Below are 18,244 nucleotides of genomic sequence, written 5' to 3' on the forward strand. Positions count from 1 at the left end.
GCTACCCTCCATCAGTCGCCATTAGGCCTCTCTGATCCTCACCAGATTCCAGCGTCCGATGACTTCTGGGCGACGGCCGCAGCCACTTGTTTTGGATCTTTCTGGCACCTTCTCTATTATTACGCCTGCGTCACCTCGCTCCTCCTCTTTCGCCCAACTCGCGCAGGTGCGACCGCCACGCCCCTACTGCGCAAGCGCAGAATGAGACCGCCAAAGCCCCACCCCTTTCAGGACTCCTGATCCGCCCCTAACCTAAGCGTCAGGACGCGCCCGTGCTGCGCTTGCGCAGGGGCAAGTTCTCGCTGTGTCTTGCTCTTGATGGTGATTTGATGCTCGGTGTGTGTACCCTGAATCTCATGACACGACCTGATGGAATTACTCATGGCCCCACAGACTACATCTTCCTCCTGATCTCGACCTAAACACCCACGTGACCAGTGCCACCAGCTGCCAGCACAAAGTAAACCAGTCACGAGGGTCCCGACTCCCAGGGGCGCTCAAGGCTCTTAATCAGGACTTGTAATACAGTACACCCCATTCTTAGGTCGCAACCAGGAACTACAACTCAATTCTGCTGTCTCAGATCCTATATGGAAATTCTTACTCATACAGCTCCCCAGTCGCAATTTATAAATTCTCCAGTCGCAGAATGATACATCTTCCCAAATCACCCCTCTGTGCCCATTCAAAAGACGTCCATCAGCACCTCCTATCGTAGACACCCACACCCACGGTTAGAACAGCCTTTCTACAATCGCTTCTGTGCCCTCCTGAGTCTTGGAGCCACCTAGATGCTCCCCCAACCTGCACTTATGAGAGCAATCCTGTCACAGAAGTGGAGGCTAGGGTGTCTTCATGTCCCCTACACGAGGCCTTGAGCGTGACGGTCGCTCCTCCTCCCCACTTAGGTGATTCAAAGTCAGGGCCAGCACGTGCCTGAGACAGGTCTCTTCTAGGACTGGTTTCCGCCCCCGGAATTGTCTCCCTGTGGGGCGGAAGACCTGTGTGGGAGGCTGTGGCTCAATACTGGCTGTTTGTTTCTCTTTTCTAGGCCTTAGCTTTTCCACCTGTGAAACGGATGGCAGTGGAGTCCTCGGTATGGGCCTTCTGTGTGAATATCATTAAATCAGACAAAGAAGGAGAGGAAGGGAACGCTATTTATAAACGGGAAAGCTTCTGTGTTGGATGTGTTATAGTAAGTATTGCGGTATATCAGGCCTCGACCCGAACATCTTTTACATGTATGATAAAATCCAATGCCTTCAACAGCCTTTCGGGAGGATGTGATTCCAGCCCACTTTGCATGTAAGCAAAAACTGAGGCGGCCCGCCCAGGAAAAGTACCTCAACTGTGTCTGGCTTTTTAGTTACGCTGTCAGAGACGCTCAGTCTCTTCTGCCACGAGATAACACCTGTCAAAGTCTCGCGCCACCAAGTTCATTTATGTGACCTCGCTCTATAAGGATGCACACCTTCTCCGCTGAATTTTCAAACAACAAGAGAGGAGCGGCACCGGACAACTGCGCAAGCGCCTCTCCTGGCCCTGGACACCGCCTACAGGGTACTGGTGTCTGTGTGGAGAAACTCGCGGAGCCCCGCCTGAATCTCAACACGCAGGCGCAAGGGCGCGTGCCCTGCGCTACCAGCTTTGATTGGTTGCCTAGCCTGAGAGCACCGCCCAATGGGAGGCGTGGATAGTGAAGGGTCCCACACTCCTGAAGCGGAGGGTCTGTGTCAAGAGCGGCAGGGGCTGCTTGGAGGTAAGAGAGATGGGTGAGGGCGCCGCAGGGTGGGCAGGGAAGACAGCGCTGGGTATAGCGAGAGAATGGAGGAAGAGGGAAGGACACGCTAAGGGTCGGAGAGCCTTGGGGCCTGCGCTTGGGGCTGGAGCTGAGCGGGATGATCGACAGCTCCTTCCTGTGTGCCCTAGAGGCGTCGGTGGAGCCCCTGCTGTGTGCTGGACTCAGCTTGAGCTCTCTTGCACACCCCACCCCTGCAGGGGGCTCTCACGCTGCGGAGCAGAGGAATCTGGTAGGAGGAAAAAGGAGTGTAGCGGGAAAGTTGAACTTTCAGGCCCCTGGTGGAGGTGCTTAGATATATCTACTTTCTGTATACAGAAGTAATAGCTAAATTCCACCTGCCCCTTGACACGGTGTAGGATTGGGGGACAAGGAATGCAGGTGGAAAAGTGCCCAGTGCTACTTTCTAGAAAGTCAGTGTTGTTAGAATTGTGTGCATATTAAGTGAGTTTTGGAAGGATTATGTTGGATGAGATTCAGTGAACACATGGTGGATTGGGTCCTCTGCACCGTGTTTTTTCTGTGTCTGAATTCATCCGTACTTTGTCAAGTTTGTGTATCCACTCCTTACCTGCCCCAAGCCATGTAGCATGTTCTGATCCAACCGAGGGGAGTTCTCTCTTGTCAGTGGAGCTGTTACCAAGGCAGAATGCTATCCACCCCCACCGCCAGCCCATTTGATTGTTTGTAGGAAAATCCTTTATGGAATGGTTCAGACTTAATGACGGGCCAGGTGTAGTGGTACTTGCTTTCAAAGCAAGCACCGGGGAGCTAGAAGCCAGCAGAGTTCTGTGAGTTTGAGGCCAGTCTGCTCTACGTAGTGAGTTCTAGACAAGCCAGGGCTATATAATGAGTGCTTCAAAACAAACCCCACTTAATGGTGTGTTAGGAATTGGTAGATAAGGAAAGTTTGGTTCCTGAGCTTTTAGCAACTCATTTATCCATGGATCATTTATTGGTCAGCAACTAAAAAATAGGGCCTTGTACTGGGCTGCGTCGTGAAAATGCATAAATGGGAGAGTTCGGTGGGTAGATGAGTAGTGTAGTGTGCACAGGGATGGTTGGTTAAGGTCCCAGGACATCACTTCTACAGGAGCCTTAGTCACTACGGAGTCTGTGTATCTGCTGTGTGCTGGGCATCTTGGCACTGGAAACACCTCAGTGGTGAAGAAGCTAAAATTCCTGCCCTCTGGGAGCAATATGAGCGAGCAGCTTGTATACGAGGGCTACCAGCATAAAGTCCACATGCTCCTGGCATGAGCGGAATAAAAGAGGTAAAGACGGTGGCCATCGGCACGTGGGAGGCAGAGGAAACAAGACTGAGAACCAGACTTTCCTGTGGACTTACTGAGGTCAAGGCCAGCCATTGTATATAAACTCTGTCCCCAAAACAGAACCAACAGGGTGGTGGTGGCACACTTGGGAGGCAGAGAGGCAGGTGGATCTCTGTGAGTTCAAGGCCAGCCAGAGCCACACAGAAAATCTGTCTCAAACATCATCAACGAAAACAGGCTATCTTGCTGGCCCAGAATGTAAAGGTGTGTGCGGTGCTGCCCTGATGACCCCAGTTCAATCCTCGGAACCCACATAACATTGGGAGGAAAGAGGGAGCTATGGACTCCATAAAGATTTCCTCCATGCGCTACACGTGTGCCTGACTTGAACTCACGCATGCAGGCACACAGTAACATAAGCCAAAAAGTGGTGGGGGCTCAGTAGGTAAAGGCAACTGGCACTGAGCCTGATGACCTGAGTTTGACCCCAGAAACCCCATGGTGGGAGGAGAACCAGATGCAGCAGTTATCTTACCTCCATACACATGCTCCCTCTCCATAAAAAAAAAAGGTGTAATAAAATAAAATCTCCTCAAACTCTAGGTTTGGAGAAGGTTTAAAGGAGGGTTCATGGGATGGACTGTGGCTCCTGTTGTGTGAAAGGGGTTGGATTAGGTTGAGACCAGACCAAGAGCCTAGGACAGGGACTGACAGATTGGAGAGTTTTGTGTCCCAGGTGCTAAGTGTGGTAGTTCGCACACAATCCCACTGCTGGGAGGCGAGGCAGGATCACTCTAAAGCTTCCCTCCACTGCGTAGTGAGTTTGAAGCCAGCCTAGGTTCTAGGTTGCCTACAAACCCAAGTGTTGGTGTTTGTTAACCAACTGCCCTAGGCCTTGCGGTCAGTCTGACTTTAGTTCCATTTTATAGGTGAGAAAACTGATCTCGAGAGAAGAAGTGGAAGAGCTCAGATTCAAGCCGAGGGAAGTCTAGTTCCCACTGTTCTCTTAAATACTTTGCTGTGGGAATACAGGAGAGAAGAAAAGGTGTTGCACAGAGAGAAACCTGCCTGGGTAAAGGCTGAGGGACCAGAGGGGAGGGAGAAAGAGTGCGTGCGTGTGTGTGTGTGTGTGTGTGTGTGTGTGTGTGTGTGTGTGTGTGTTCAGAAAGGGCGTCACTGGGCCTCTGAGAGACGGCAGAATTAGAGGCCAGACTGCAGGGTGTCCATACTCTCTTGCAGATACCTAACTATAGTGGCTACACAGGCTCAGAGACATGGGACCATGAAAGGCTGAGGCATAAACCTTGAACTAAGACTTGATTGACAGACAGGTGAGTAGTGGGATGAGCTAGGGAACACCTGAGACATCCCACACTCCACTTGGGTTCCTGCTGTGCCACTGGCTTCTGCCCTTCTTTCCCCAGGCACTGCCTGCCCCACAATGGCAGAGATGGTGGCAGAGGCTGAGATGCCCACACAGTCACCGGGAGCAGTGGAAATTTCAACTGCGGTGTCAGGGGAGCTGGCAGAGATGACAACAGCAGTGACTGAGATGACCTCTGGGGAGGCCCTCGCCTCCTCCCTCTTCTTCCAACATCACCAGTTCATGTGCTCTGAGTGTGGCAGCCTCTACAACACCCTGGAGGAAGTCCTCTCCCACCAGGAACAACACCTGCTCACCATGTCAGAGGAGGAGACGCTGACCACCCAGGACACAGGCCTGGAGTCTGAGCTCGTGCCTAGCACTGGGGAGGGGCCCTTCCAGTGTGGTGAATGCAGCCAGCTCATCCTCTCTCCCAGCGAGCTCCTAGCCCACCAGGATGCCCACCTGCAGGAGTCTGCAAGCCAGATCCAGTACCAGTGTGGAGACTGCCAGGAGCTCTTCCCCTCACCCGAGCTGTGGGTAGCTCATCGCAAGACTCAGCACCTTTCCAGTGCAGCAGACGAGCCACCACCTCCTTTGCCTCCCCCAAACCCCCCACCCCCGCCACCAGAAGTCAAGATGGAGCCCTACGAGTGCCCTGAATGTTCCACCCTCTGTGCTACCCCTGAGGAGTTCTTGGAGCATCAGGGCACCCACTTCGACTCCCTGGAGAAAGAAGAACGAAATGGGTTAGAAGAGGAGGGGGAAGATGAGGAAGAGGAGGGGGAGGAGGAGGAGGATGATGATGAAGAAACCGATGAGGAGGAAACATCCACAGAGCTCACTGCTGATGACACAGAAGGTGACAGGTCCACAGCTGACCCGGCTCGGAGCTGTGGAGATTGTCCTCAGCACTGTACCTCTTCAGGGGCACGTCGCAAACACCGAAGGGCATCTCATGGCCCAGCATCAGCCACCCACCCCTTCCACTGCAGCCAGTGTCAGCGCAGCTTCAGCTCAGCTAACCGGCTGGTGGCTCATGGCCGGGCCCATGTGGGTGGGACCTATGAGTGTACCACGTGCTCCAAGGTCTTCAAAAAGGCAGCCTCTCTGGAGCAGCACCAGCGGCTGCACCGTGGGGAAGCCCGCTATCTATGTGTGGACTGTGGCCGTGGCTTTGGCACTGAGCTCACACTGGTGGCCCATCGGCGGGCCCATACTGCCAACCCACTCCACCGCTGTCGCTGTGGCAAGACCTTCAGCAACATGACCAAGTTCCTATACCACCGACGAACTCACACTGGGAAAAGCGGAACCCCCACCAAGGTAGCAACTGTCTCCCCAGCTCCAGCTGAGCCCACACCCATGCCCCCACCCCCACCTGCCCAACTGCCCTGTCCACAGTGCCCCAAGTCCTTTGCTTCAGCCTCCAGGCTCTCCAGGCACCGGCGCGCAGTGCACGGCCCCCCTGAACGCCGACACAGGTGTGGGGTCTGTGGCAAGGGCTTCAAGAAGCTTGTCCATGTGCGCAACCACCTGCGGACCCACACAGGCGAGAGACCCTTCCAGTGTCACTCGTGCGGCAAGACCTTTGCTTCTTTAGCCAACCTCAGCCGCCATCAGCTGACCCACACAGGAGTGCGTCCCTACCAGTGCCTGGACTGTGGCAAGCGTTTTACACAGAGCTCCAACCTGCAGCAGCACCGGCGGCTACACCTACGGCCTGTTGCCTTTGCTCGTGCCCCTCGCCTTCCCATCACCGGTCTCTACAACAAGAGCCCCTACTACTGTGGGACCTGCGGCCGCTGGTTCCGCGCCATGGCAGGCCTTCGGCTGCATCAGAGGGTCCATGCACGGGCCAGGAGTTTGACACTGCAGCCCCCAAGATCACCCTCTCCAGTCCCACCCCCAGCCCCAGAACCTCAGCAGACTATCATGTGCACGGAGCTTGGGGAGACCATCGCCATCATCGAGACATCACAGCCGCTGGCACTCGAGGACACACTGCAGCTATGCCAGGCGGCACTGGGGGCCAGTGAAGCGAGCGGACTGCTGCAGCTGGACACCGCCTTTGTGTGACAAGCGTAAGAGCAATGATCAAAGGGGTTGGTTATAATCTTGAGTCTAGGCACCTCAGGGGAGAAGAGGACCCCTCCTGGCCACCTAATCTGGCACCCACATGGCAGGGTCCACCCTGCTGGCCTCTTCTAACTGCTGAGTCCTCAGGGTTTCTCCTGTCACCTTTCCCTGCCCCCGGTGAAACTGAAGCTCTGAGAAGTGATGTGATCTGTCTCAGCCCTACAGCTGCGCTGCAGAACGGGGTCTGCCAAGGCTCTTTGCACGGCATCACCCGGTGCTCAGCAACATCAGGTAACCTTTCCTGAGCACCAACCACACGCCAGGCCTGTGCCAGACACTCCCATGTACCTCTTCAGGTCTCTCGCTTGTCACTCCCCACCCCCATCCCCATCCTTCTGGACCTTGGGTTGCCTGGTATAGGAAGGCACTTAGTTTCACGGGGCTTTTTTCAGTTTTGACAGTATGGAAGGAAATCTGTAGGTAACCCCAGGACTCAGCTCGGCCTGGGTGACGTTGAAGACCCAGGCATGAGCCAGTCACGCTGCACACTCAGGCATGCTCAGCCCAGTGGGCAAGGGACTGAAGTCCAGACACCTTCCCGCACACACAGCTGCCTGCGGCGCATTCAGCCCAGAGCTCCCCTCACATGCCCTGGTGCTGCAGGCTAAAGGAGAGTCAGGTCTGAGGATCCCTGGGCCGAGGCGAGGATGTGCAGGGACAGTGGACCTGAAGAGACTTTCTTGTGGGCCAGTTCCTGAAGTAAAAGTGGTAATCTATCAGCACAAGAGGAAGATAACCCTTCAGGCAGGCCGTCCAGTTACAACTGCAGTACACACCCAACTGCCCAGCAGTATCCGGCAGGACATTTAATGTCCCTTAGGCCTGAGGTGGACCTGTGTGCACATCCTGGTTGTATGAGGAAGGACAGCACAGAGAACTGCCCAGGGTCTCAGGCTGTGAGATGGGAATCAGTTCTTAGGCCATCTCTGCTGTTCTGAGTAAGACCTGACCCCTCAGTGACCACAGAGAACACTCAGTCCATCCCTTGACGCAGAGCAGCCATGCTCACCCTGCTTTGTAACATGTCTGAGCAAGGAGGATGGAATCAGTCCTGCAGGGCAGAAAGGGACCTCTGGGGCAGACGTAAGCATCCAGCAAGGCCCAGAAATCCTGGACTCCCCTCAAGGATATGTTCAAAAATTACTTTTTCTGCATCAGTAGAATCTATCAAGAGGACCCAAAGTTGCTCCGTCCCAGGTCCCCTCCCTTTCTGGAGCGTCCTGCCCACTCACTGCTTGGCACCATGTAGAGACAGCATTTCCTTCTGCCCATGGTCCCCGCCATCTGGCTCCAGTGTATTTTAAAAGTCAAGGGGAACAGCCAGGCAGAGTGGCACAAGCCTGTAATCGCAGTGTTTGGGATCCTAAGGCAAGATGATCTTGAGTTCCAGACGAGCCTGAGCTATACCGAAGACCAGCTCAAAACCAGAGAGGGAGAGAAGAAAGGCTAAACTCTCAACCTCCACCTTCCCAAGGTTGCCACTTCCCAATACCCCCTAAGAAGTAAAGCAAGTGGGTCCCATGCTTCAGACAGGGTACCTTAAGCCTTGGGAATCTGCCTATGCACATATATACCTGTGCCACCAAGTCTACAGGCAATTAGATGTGCAGCCTGAGACTCGTCCCCCCAGGTCTTGCACTGAGCGCCCAGGTGTGCATCATTTCTGCCACTGACAGATAGTTTGTGCCAGGAAATGGGTGGGCTCCACATCTGTGGTTGACAAGTCCCCCTAACTGAGGTGGAACTCATTCCAAACCCTGAACCCCCACCTCTGTGGAAATAGGCAGCCAGACAGGAAGAAGGGTTTCATGCCAATAATTTATTGAACGGAGGTCTGTACACAGGCAAACCTTACTGTGGAAACTAAGACACCAGGGGCTCTCCCTACTCCCCTCCTTGGGATGGGGAGAGGGAGGAAGCCTTGGGAGCAGAGGACAAGAGGGGGGTACAGCTGAGGGGGAGGGCAGGTTGGATGGTGTGAATCGACGTTTTCTTTAAGAAAAAAATTATAACAATCTATTTACACCCAAGGGGCCAGGAAGAGGATACGGGCTGGGCTGGTTCTATTTACAAGGGACATGGGAGGGGGGGGGGGAGGAGTGGTAGCCTGGGGGAGGGGAGGGGACCACGGGGGTAGAAGGTCCTCATACCCCCAAACCCCGTCCGTCCTTCTCTTCCCTTCCCTCCCCCACAAACAGTTAAAATCCTCTTTAAAAAGCCCACCACAAAGGTGAGGCTGGTGAGGGAGGCCTAGATGCTGGGTAGTTCATTTACCTCTGCCCTCAGTCTAGGGGCCCAGCCAGGGCAGGAGCTGGATGGGCTATGGCCCCCTTCCCAGCCCCACTTGAGCCTTCCCAGATGGACGTGGAGGGGTAGTCGGTAGGGCCCTCAGGAAGAGTTAGTGAGGGTAGGTGTGGCATCAGGTGCCTGCCAGTCTTGGCCAGTCTGAGTCTCAGTTAAAGCTGAAGGAGGAGAGGGAAGGAGGGACAGTTGGCCTTTGCATCACACCCCATGCCCACGAGAATAACTTGCTTCAGAACACTATGCAAGAGTGACAGCTGTCACTCTGGGCTCAGGGTTACAAACTGATGCCAAAGGACCAGCTTGACACTGAAGTGGCTTAACAAGGAGCCAGGCTCCATGGAGGGAAGGGGCACTGGAAACAGCTCCAGCTGCTGTCAGGAGAAGGGCAGACCCATGGCTGCCAAGCCTGACCTTCTTTCCCCTAAGAAACAGGAAATCTGGGTTTTTACCCAGAATGGCCCAATCTTTAAATGTGGGCAACTTTTTGTTTATTTGTTCAGACCAAAGAAATGTTTGGACTTCCAGCTGGCATTTAAACACAACTGTGGGCAATATCACCCTATAAAGCTGGTTGCTGACATACTGTAAAATATGCCTCTTATGCTGTCAGATGTCAACAGCTCAGAACCCACAGAAAATGCTAGAAGCCAAGAACAACCCCCGCTCGACCCCTCTACACATGTTCCCCAGCTTACCTTGTGAGGACGAGGTGAGGGTAGCAGGGCCTGATGGGGACCTCAAGTGAGGAGGGATGAGAATGGCATTGAGAGACGGTTGGATGGAAAGTTCTAGAGACAAAATTGACATCCCCAGTTAAGGAGAGGCAAGGCTATGGAAAGCCAGTTAAGGTTAGGATGAGGAACCAAACAAGGACCCAGATACTGGCAAGGCCAGGTGGAGGAATCTTTAGCCACAGGACTCTTAGGTGGAAAAGTAGAAAAGGCCTGGTATGCAGCCACAATGTGGAGACACCTAGCTGAGCCCAGGACCACCTTGTACCCTCTTAGCTCCCCAGTCTTGTTCAACACCAAGCCTCTCCACATCCCCAACACCTCCACTGGCCCCAGCTATGCTCACCACCAGGACTGAAGTTGAAGAGGGGGGGAAGCGGGCGGTTGTTGGGGAGCTGGGTTCCGAGACTCCGCAGTTCATCAAAGAAACTGTGGGCACAGGCCTCTAGTGGGGAGAGCCTTGAGGATGGAGTGTACTCCAGCAGGCTAGAGCAGAGTGCGATGGCCTCAGGTGGTGTCCGAGATTTGAACACCTGTGGGTTAATGCAGAGGGGCGAGGTGCTGTGACACCGTGTCATGTGCTCCCCTGTGGCAGCCTGCTTCCCAGACACCCACCTCCCTGGTAAGGAGACCGACACAATGAGATGGGTGCTGGCTCAGGGTCCATGACTTGTGAGTCCTAATGCGTACGTGCCACCATATAAATGGGAATCTTGTATTTACCTCTGAGTTCTCAATTTTTAAAATTCTATAAACTTCACAATCTCAAAGTGTTGACTGCCTCCCTGGATAACTTCAGAGACTACCCCCACCATATTTCTATTTTTCAATGTTTACCTATGTATATGAAAGCTTTGCTTGTGCACATTTGTGTTAACACATGCATGCCTGTAAGGATCCCCTGAAACTGGCTTACAGGTGGCTGTGAGTGCTGGAACCCAAACCCAGGCCCTGTGTAAGGGTAACAAGTGCCCTTGGCCTCTGGGCCAGCTCTCCAGCTCTGCAAACCATGGTTTTTATTTTATTTTATTTTTTTTCAGAGCTGGGGACCGAACCCAGGGCCTTGTGCTTGCTAGGCATGCGCTCTACCACTGAGCTAAATCCCCAACCCCTCAAACCATGGTTTTTAAACCAGGTCTCCAGAGCAGTTGGTCTACAAGGGGATCCAACCTTCAGCCATGCCATGCAAGCCCGTATTTCTGCCCCTACCTTTGTCCAGGGGTGAGCTTTGATCTGGGGGAACTTGAATTCTGTGTAGTTAGGGTTCATCTCTCGGATTTGCTCCCTGGTTGGCGTCCCTAGTACCTGGAAAGGACAGTGAGGGTTTGAAACAAAGGCCCTTTCCTTAGCCCACCCCTGCTTTCCCTCGCCCTGGCCCTGCCCCGTCCTCACCTTGATGATCTCCACAAGCTGGTCTACCCCACTGTCCCCAGGGAAGATGGGCTGGCCAAGAAGCAGCTCAGCCAGTACACAGCCAGCTGACCACACATCTGAAGGGGAAGGAAGAATGGAGGTAAGCACTAGACGGCCAAGGCCAGCAAGCCGACCCCTTCACCAACACCGCTTCTCACAGCTATCCCAGAGGCACTGCAGCAGCGCTGTCTCACAGAAGGTGCCTGGCCCAGATGTGCTCTCCAGTCCAGATACGCTCACATCCTCATGCCCTTGGTGAGTGATCCCGAGGAATCCTTTGAACATTCTTTACTTTTCTGGACTGGCACAAGGCCTGGCCCTGCCAACTGGCACATGCGTGCTCTGGGCCAGAAGGAAACCACCTATCCTGAACTAGCTGTTACCACCTGGCCTCTGGCCTGCTCACCCCTCCCTGCTCTGTACCTTGACCTGCACTGGTACAAGTTCACACCTGAGGACCTCACCAGCTCCTCAGACTGACTGACATCCTCCTTCAACCCTTCCTTCCATGTACACACTCCCATCTCAGCCTTCCCCTCAAGCTTGGAAGAGGGTAATGCCATGCTCGGAAACAGAAAGGACAGGCCCTGAGAGCAGGCCATGCCCTTATGCTACTTACTGCCCACCCCTTCCCTCGAACTGAGAACAGAGGCTCACTGGGAGTCTCTAAGTGGAGGTGGACTCTGGAGCCAAGTCAGATATGGAGTCCCAGCCCTGTCCTGAGCAGTGCTCTGTCCTTTCTACTGTTTAGCTGCTCTAAAGAGATGCGGCAGTTCCAGCCTCAGCCTGGGAGGACCAGTCAAGGACAGAAGGCAGGCAGGGCCTAATCGCCAAGCCTGTCACTCCCCAGCCCCTCCCCTAACTGACCGATGGACGAGGTGTAATCTGTGGCTCCAAAGATGAGCTCCGGAGCACGGTAGTACCGAGAACAGATGTAGGACACGTTGGGCTCCCCCCGAACCAACTGCTTTGCACTGTGGGAAGAGATGGGCAGGGTTAAGCATGAAACCAAACTCAAGGATCTTTGATCCCTTCAGGCACTCCACAGGCTGCAGGTCAGACCTACCTGCCAAAGTCGCAGAGCTTGAGGACAGCAGTGTCAGGGTCCACAAGCAAATTCTGGGGCTTGATGTCACGGTGACACACACCTTGGGAGTGGATGTAGGCCAAGCTCCGGAAGAGCTGGTACATGTACACCTAGGAGGGGCAGGGCACAGCTCAACTCCAGCCCACGCTTCCCACAGAACACATTGTTGGCCCATATTATGCCACTGTCCAGGCTGGCTGCCCCATGGCCTCAGCTCCTGAACTGTTGTAAATCCTTGGCTTTGGAACTCTAATGCCTGCTACAATCACAGACTTAGGAAGACAGGCCACTGGGCCTGGCCACACATGAGGAACTGCTGCTCCAGTTAACCTAGGATGACTGACACTAGAAGGTCTTGCTGTGACGCAGGCTGTGGGCCAAGTACTCTGCTTCCCTTCTCATCAAACCCGACAGCTCTGGAGGGCCTCAGCCCCCAGCCCACCTCGCTGACGGCAGCTCCCTCCCATGCACAGGTCTTCTCCAGGTTCTTTCTGCCTCCCGCTCCCACTGACCAGAACCAAAGTAAGGTTTTCAGTTCTGATTTGTTTTTAATTTATGTAACAGTTTGGTTGTGTGTACACGACTGCCTCTGGATTTAAAGGGGTTATACATGTGCCATAGACCACAAGTGACAATCGGGACAACATGCTCTACAGGTTCATCATTTGTGGCCCAGGAATTGGCCTCAAGCTTAGCAGCAAACACAATTACCAATGGAACCTTTCTAGGGTGAAAGACTGGATTCCAAGCTGGTCCTGGACTTGAAATCTTCCTGCCCTAGCCTCCCTAGTGCTGGGATTACAAACATGCACCACTACACACAGCCAGGACCTTGGAGTTGTAGCTCCTGAGTCTCCTGGGCCTAAGCCGGTACACGATGTTCATTCATACATTCATACATGTATGTACACACACACACACACACACACACACACACACACACACACACACTGCTCCTTGTGCCTCCATGACACTACTACTCTCCCAGCCTTGTCACCTTGTCACTACTCCTCTCCCACCATTCCTTCATCCTTGTCACTACTCCTCTCCAGCCTTGTCATCTTGTCACTACTCCTCTCTCATCCTTGTCACTACTCCTCTCCAGCCTTGTCACCTTGTCACTACTCCTCTCCCAGCCTTCCTTCATCCTTGTCGCCCCGGAGCCAGGCAGATAGGGCTCTGTCTCCAGCCCTCACTGTGGCCTTTCCAGGGCAGCAGCTCCTAAGCTTTGTCATTTCCTCTGATGGCGCCTGTAACCTCACCAAACACAACTCTTTTGTTTTAAAGACAGGGTCTCTATGTAGCCCTGGTTGTCTTGGAGCTTACTATGTAGACCAGGCTAGCTTTGAACTCAAGAGATCCTCCTGCCTCTGCCTCCTGAATCCTGGGACAAAAGGTGTGTGCCACCATGTCCAGCCAAAAATCTCTTCAAAGGCAAGGCCTGGGTCTCAGCTGTGTCTCTGGACCTGCTCTGCACTTGGCTGAGCAGAGTAACAGTCACAGCATGGCCCTTACAACTGAGAGTTCAAGGCCCTTCCCAGCATGTGAGCAGCAGCAACCACAGCCCAGCCCACAGCAGTGTCCGCTCGCCCAGGTGCAGGGCGCTGAAGCCACACAGAGCCAACTGAGAGGTGACACGGGAGAGAGGCCTGATGGCTCCCCTGGCACATCTTTCCTGCCACTATGTCTTCCCAGCCACCCCAGCCCCAATGACACTGGTCCACTGTGGAGCAATTCCTTTTCCACCCCTTTGGCCTTGGCCCTCTCCCAGGCTTAGCCAAACCCATTTGTAAGCTACAGAGCAGAGGGTAGGGAACATAAGCCTCCAAGACCAACTGGGAAGAGGAAGGAACCCATAGGCACATTGGCCCCCGACTCCCTGGCCGTGGACCTGTGCTCCAGCAGCCCGCCCACCTGCCCGCCTACCTTGACATAGATGATAGGGATGATCAACTTGGCCTTGGTAAAGTGACGGGCCACTCGGTACACCGTCTCGGGCACATATTCCAGCACCAGATTTAAATACAGCTCATCTTTCTGATGAACAAAGGAGAGATGTGAGCTATTTTAAGAAAAGAGGAAAGTGTGCAGGAACAGTGAGGGACACAGAGGACCGTTGGGAAAGACAGGCAGGAAAGTGGACAGCATCACAGTGTGGGGGGCTACTACACACCTTAGATTCCCAGTGTCTCACCTTCTCCCCACTGGAGTAGAAAAAGTACCGTAGCCTCACGATATTGCAGTGGTCCAGCTTACGCATAATCTGCAGCTCTCGGTTCTTGAGGAAAAAGGGAGAATCTCAATACATCCAATCCCCTGCATCCTCCTCCCCCCAGTACCCTCACCGCCACCCTACACTTAATTTCTGCTAGTAGAGCAGGCAACTGTTCTGTATCTGAAACTCAAGGCTCCAAGGCCTGTGGGAGGGTGATTTCTTCAGCCCTGGCCCCTCCCCCCATATGGAAGCTGCAGGTCTATGCAGGTCAGGTGGGTCAGTCCAGGGCCACAAATGCCTTTACTACTTCAACCTGCTTTTTAGAGGTTCTCTGACTACTAGAGACATGGAAAGACCAATTATTTCCTTCATAACGCCAATCCTCAGCATCTCTTGAAAAATTTGCTGAAGTTAGCCTGATGGTTGCTGGTCTATAATCTCAACCACTCGGAAGCATAAGGCAGGAGAGTTGAGTTCAAGGACTGCTTGGGCAACTTAGGACAGCTCTGTCTCAAAAGTAGAGAGTGCTAGGAATCTAGCTAGCTCAATCCCACATACTATCAAAACTAAAGAAATCAGACCACATAGACATTACCACCTGACACTGGCACAGGCAGCAGCAGACGGGCAGTGGCTGCCTGGCTTACCCCGACCCCTGTCACCTTCCCTGGAAGTACAGGGGGCTCACAGCTCTAGCTTAGATCTGAGTCTCTAGACTTCCAATCTCATCTTCTACTCCACACCAGGAACTCTTTCCAATGTCCAGTTCTCTAGGGCCTCAGAACTCTCCTCAGATCCCTCTCAGTTCTCAGCTCAGCTTCGTTCCACCAAGGTCTGATGCCCCGGAGTTCTTCCTGTGCAAGAGCATTCACTGCCCAGGTCCTGGCCAGTTACCTCATCTGGTCTGGCAGAGTTCTCCAATCACCACATATCCCCCCACTGCCCTCTCTTTCTAAGGTTCCCTAGGCCTCAGCTAGCTTACAGAGCACCCTTCCCTCCAGGGACAGCCCTGCAGCATGACAAGTGGCTTAGTGAGCCCTGGAAGGGCTGGACTCCATTCTAAACTACCTTCAGAGCTGCCAGCAGCAGCCTTACCAGTTTTTCTCCTGGAAGAGATGTGACCAAGGGGCTGAGGAGGACTTGTGAGTCACACAGGCCAGAGCCTCCTCCAGAAGGGGCCTTACTATGCGGCTCCATTTCTGCTGACTTACAACAGTACCTGCCCTCAGAGACTCCTCAGGTGAATTAAATTAGAAACTTGCCTGTCAAGCACTTACGCTGAGGAAATGCCCAGTAAACCTTAGCTCTCGGCTGTTCTGGAATGTGCATCCCCTCTTCCCCTGTTCATTCTCTTCCTTCCCCTCTCCTTGGGCCCAGCTTGAACCCCAAGCTCAAGCTGCCGAGGGCTTCAGTAGGTAAAAGTGCTTGCCGTGCAAGCTTGAAGATCTGAGTTCAGTCCCTGGACTGCAGCGGAGAACCACCAACTTCCAACAGCTGGGACTTCCACATACAGACCATGGCATACGCATGCCAGCCACACTTACATACAGACAGCATACATATGCACACATTAATAAATACTGAGAACATGAAATTCCTGGCTCCAACTCTATTGCTGGGCACACTCAGCAGTCACTCCCAGTGCCCAACCTCCAGTCTACCCAAGCTACCTTGAACCTTTTGTCCTGAAGAACCTTCTTGATGGCCACCAGTTCCCTCGTTTCTGCCAGCCGTGCCTGGTACACTACTCCGAATGAGCCATTGCCAATCACTTTGATGTCGGTGTAAGCCACCTCTTGGGAACGCTCTGGGCCTTGGCCTAGAGTGGCTACCACTGTGGTCACCTTCCCGCTGTCACCTAAGGAACAAAGGGAATACAATCCCTGATCTTTCCTCTCTAGCCACCATAGCCCAGGGAAGGGAAGCTGTCAGCCAAGTGTAGGGATGCGACAGTGATTACCCCATGGTAGAATGACTGTCTGGCACACACAGGCCAGTACCTGGGGTTTAGTACCTAAGCATGGGGAGGTCACGTCCTAGAGCCTCCTCCAAGAAACCCCAACGTCTGCCTTCCATATAACACCAACATCAAACTCACTCTCCGTCGGTAGGTAAAGCACCTACAGATTTCTACTTCTAGCAAACAGCGAAATCATTTGGATGGGGGGGGGGGGGGCACCAATACCTCAAGTGTAGAATCCAGCCACACTGGGTTCCCCAGCCTTTTTTCCCTTCTGCAGGGCAGGTACAAGGTGCCAGCTTCCACACAAAGGAGCAGAAACTATGGGGGTGTTCCTTCTTCAGGAAAACACTTATCAATCCTCACAGCCAGAGAGCTCTGGCTTCTAAATCCTTCCTGGCAGAGCTTCTAAGTAAAGGAAATGAACTGGTCTGAAGAGCCCTTGCCTTGATCCTCACTGGGTAGGGGCTGGAGGGTTGTGGGTCTGTTGTGACTCTTACCAACTACTTTGCATTGTTATGAGCACTGGCCTGGCCTCCATGTGCTCCAGAGTGGTACCTAGCCTGAGAATGAACAGCGCAGCTAATTCCACAACTGCTGAAGTGTATTCCAGCCTGATGCCTTTGGAGGAAACCTTTGATTTCCAATTCCCTGTCTCTTGAGTAGCAGCAAACCTACATGCCACCCATAGGGCCCCCGCTACCTTTGGGAAACTTATCAACAAATTCAATTTGAGAGAGGGGCAACTGAGGGTTATTTGGAAAATAGTCCACATGGCTGTTAATTTTTTCCAGAGCCAGTACCAGCCACTTCAAAACCTTTATAATAGGTGTGACCTGTGTGAAACCCCCACCCCAATTCTATTTTTGCTAAAGAGCCCTGCTCCCCGACCTTGTTTTAAAAGAAAACTGGCAATGAGCTGGATTAGATGTCCATATTGATTTCCAATCTGTTCTTATTTATAAACAACAGTGATTATTTACTGCCACTATTGAGGACTGACTACAAGTCTACACGTTTTCAGTGGGCTAGGTGGTAATGTCAGGCCTTATGGTTTAAACCTGGCCCTGTTCTGGGAAACATTAATAATCCTGAATCGGTGTTTCTAAAGGATATTCAATCCAAATGCCCATTTTTGATGGAAAGGAAATGAATAGCCCCTTTTCATACAGGATGGTGGCAGCAATCATATTCTTGTCTCTTAGGGGACAGCAATCCTAGATCACGACTGGCAAGTAACTATGACCTCTGATCCTATTCTCCAGTGATGGCAACGTCGTCAAGTACTCGAGACCTTGATAACTGGAAGAATAGGACCTGTGACCTCTGTTTCTCGGGTGCTGGTAATTCTGATTCTAAACTCCAAGTGATGGTAACCCCCAAACTCCTTTATCTGGGAAACAGAAAGCTCAGATCCCGGCTTGAAGAAGCACGGTGACCTCGAGTTTCTATCTGGGTACATGAAAGAATCTGATCGCCGTTTGATGCGCTTGGGAAACCCAGATCACCACCCCACAGGGCGCCCCTAAGTACTCACGGCCCAGCTTCACTCCGGGCGGCGGGAAGCTAGTGCCCGCGCCGGGGCCACCGCTGCCTCCTCCGCCGCTGCCGCTGGGGCCACCCCCAGAGCTCGAGGCTCCCACGCCCCCACCCATAGCCCCGACTGACGCCTTCCCGCCGCCAGTGCCTCCTGGGCCGGAGGCCGAGCCCCCGGGGCCGCCGCCACCGCCTCCGCCTCCGCCGCCTGGCTCCGCGAACGAGCTGGTCCGCGCCCGGCCCGAGCCCCCAGGGCCACCTCCCGAAGGCCCGCCGCCGCTCATGGCGCCGAGCGCAGGCCCAGGCCGCGGGGCTCGGGCTGCCTGGGCTGCCCCCGCCGCTGCCTCTACCGCCGCCTCCCTTGGGCTCCGGCCTCTTCCAGGCCGCGCCGTTCGGGCTCCGGCTCCGGCCCAGCGCCCGCCGC

General features: G+C 53.8%; 2 protein-coding genes across 5 annotated transcripts; one reads left to right on the top strand and one right to left on the bottom strand.

The window, feature by feature from the left end:
• The first annotated feature begins 313 nt into the window (after nucleotides 1-313).
• Zfp526 (zinc finger protein 526) lies at nucleotides 314-10,379 on the top strand. 4 transcript variants are annotated; one of them, XM_039093560.2, is made up of 5 exons: nucleotides 1,624-1,759; nucleotides 2,892-3,072; nucleotides 4,002-4,144; nucleotides 4,312-4,403; nucleotides 4,497-10,379. In XM_039093560.2, exon 5 carries the CDS (start codon nucleotides 4,514-4,516, stop codon nucleotides 6,512-6,514), a length of 2,001 nt encoding a protein of 666 aa, XP_038949488.1. In that variant the 5' UTR covers nucleotides 1,624-1,759; nucleotides 2,892-3,072; nucleotides 4,002-4,144; nucleotides 4,312-4,403; nucleotides 4,497-4,513; the 3' UTR covers nucleotides 6,515-10,379. The 4 variants fall into 4 exon arrangements, with proteins under 4 accessions (XP_006228576.1, XP_006228579.1, XP_038949488.1 ...); XM_006228517.5 differs by lacking the exon at nucleotides 2,892-3,072 and having other exon boundaries at nucleotides 1,623-1,759; XM_006228514.5 differs by lacking the exons at nucleotides 2,892-3,072; nucleotides 4,002-4,144; nucleotides 4,312-4,403 and adding an exon at nucleotides 314-460 and having other exon boundaries at nucleotides 1,052-1,759.
• On the bottom strand, nucleotides 8,379-18,224 carry Gsk3a (glycogen synthase kinase 3 alpha). Its single transcript, NM_017344.2, is given in 11 exon segments — nucleotides 8,379-9,036; nucleotides 9,574-9,666; nucleotides 9,956-10,142; nucleotides 10,819-10,914; nucleotides 11,002-11,099; nucleotides 11,890-11,996; nucleotides 12,089-12,219; nucleotides 14,036-14,146; nucleotides 14,304-14,387; nucleotides 15,995-16,182; nucleotides 17,822-18,224. Coding segments are annotated over 11 exon segments (1,452 nt in total). The 5' UTR covers nucleotides 18,105-18,224; the 3' UTR covers nucleotides 8,379-8,962.
• Nucleotides 18,225-18,244: the final 20 nt, after the last annotated feature.

Source organism: Rattus norvegicus, chromosome 1 (assembly GCF_036323735.1).
Source record: "Rattus norvegicus strain BN/NHsdMcwi chromosome 1, GRCr8, whole genome shotgun sequence".
NCBI classification, from domain to species: Eukaryota; Metazoa; Chordata; class Mammalia; order Rodentia; family Muridae; genus Rattus; species Rattus norvegicus.

Excerpts from the sequence above, each read along its gene's own strand:
- Zfp526 (XM_006228514.5), top strand. The coding sequence starts at position 1,681 with ATGGGAGGCGTGGATAGTGAAGGGTCCCACACTCCTGAAGCGGAGGGT. Across the intron at positions 1,760-4,496 it reads GCGGCAGGGGCTGCTTGGAG|GCACTGCCTGCCCCACAATG; the intron begins GTAAGAGAGATG and ends TTCTTTCCCCAG.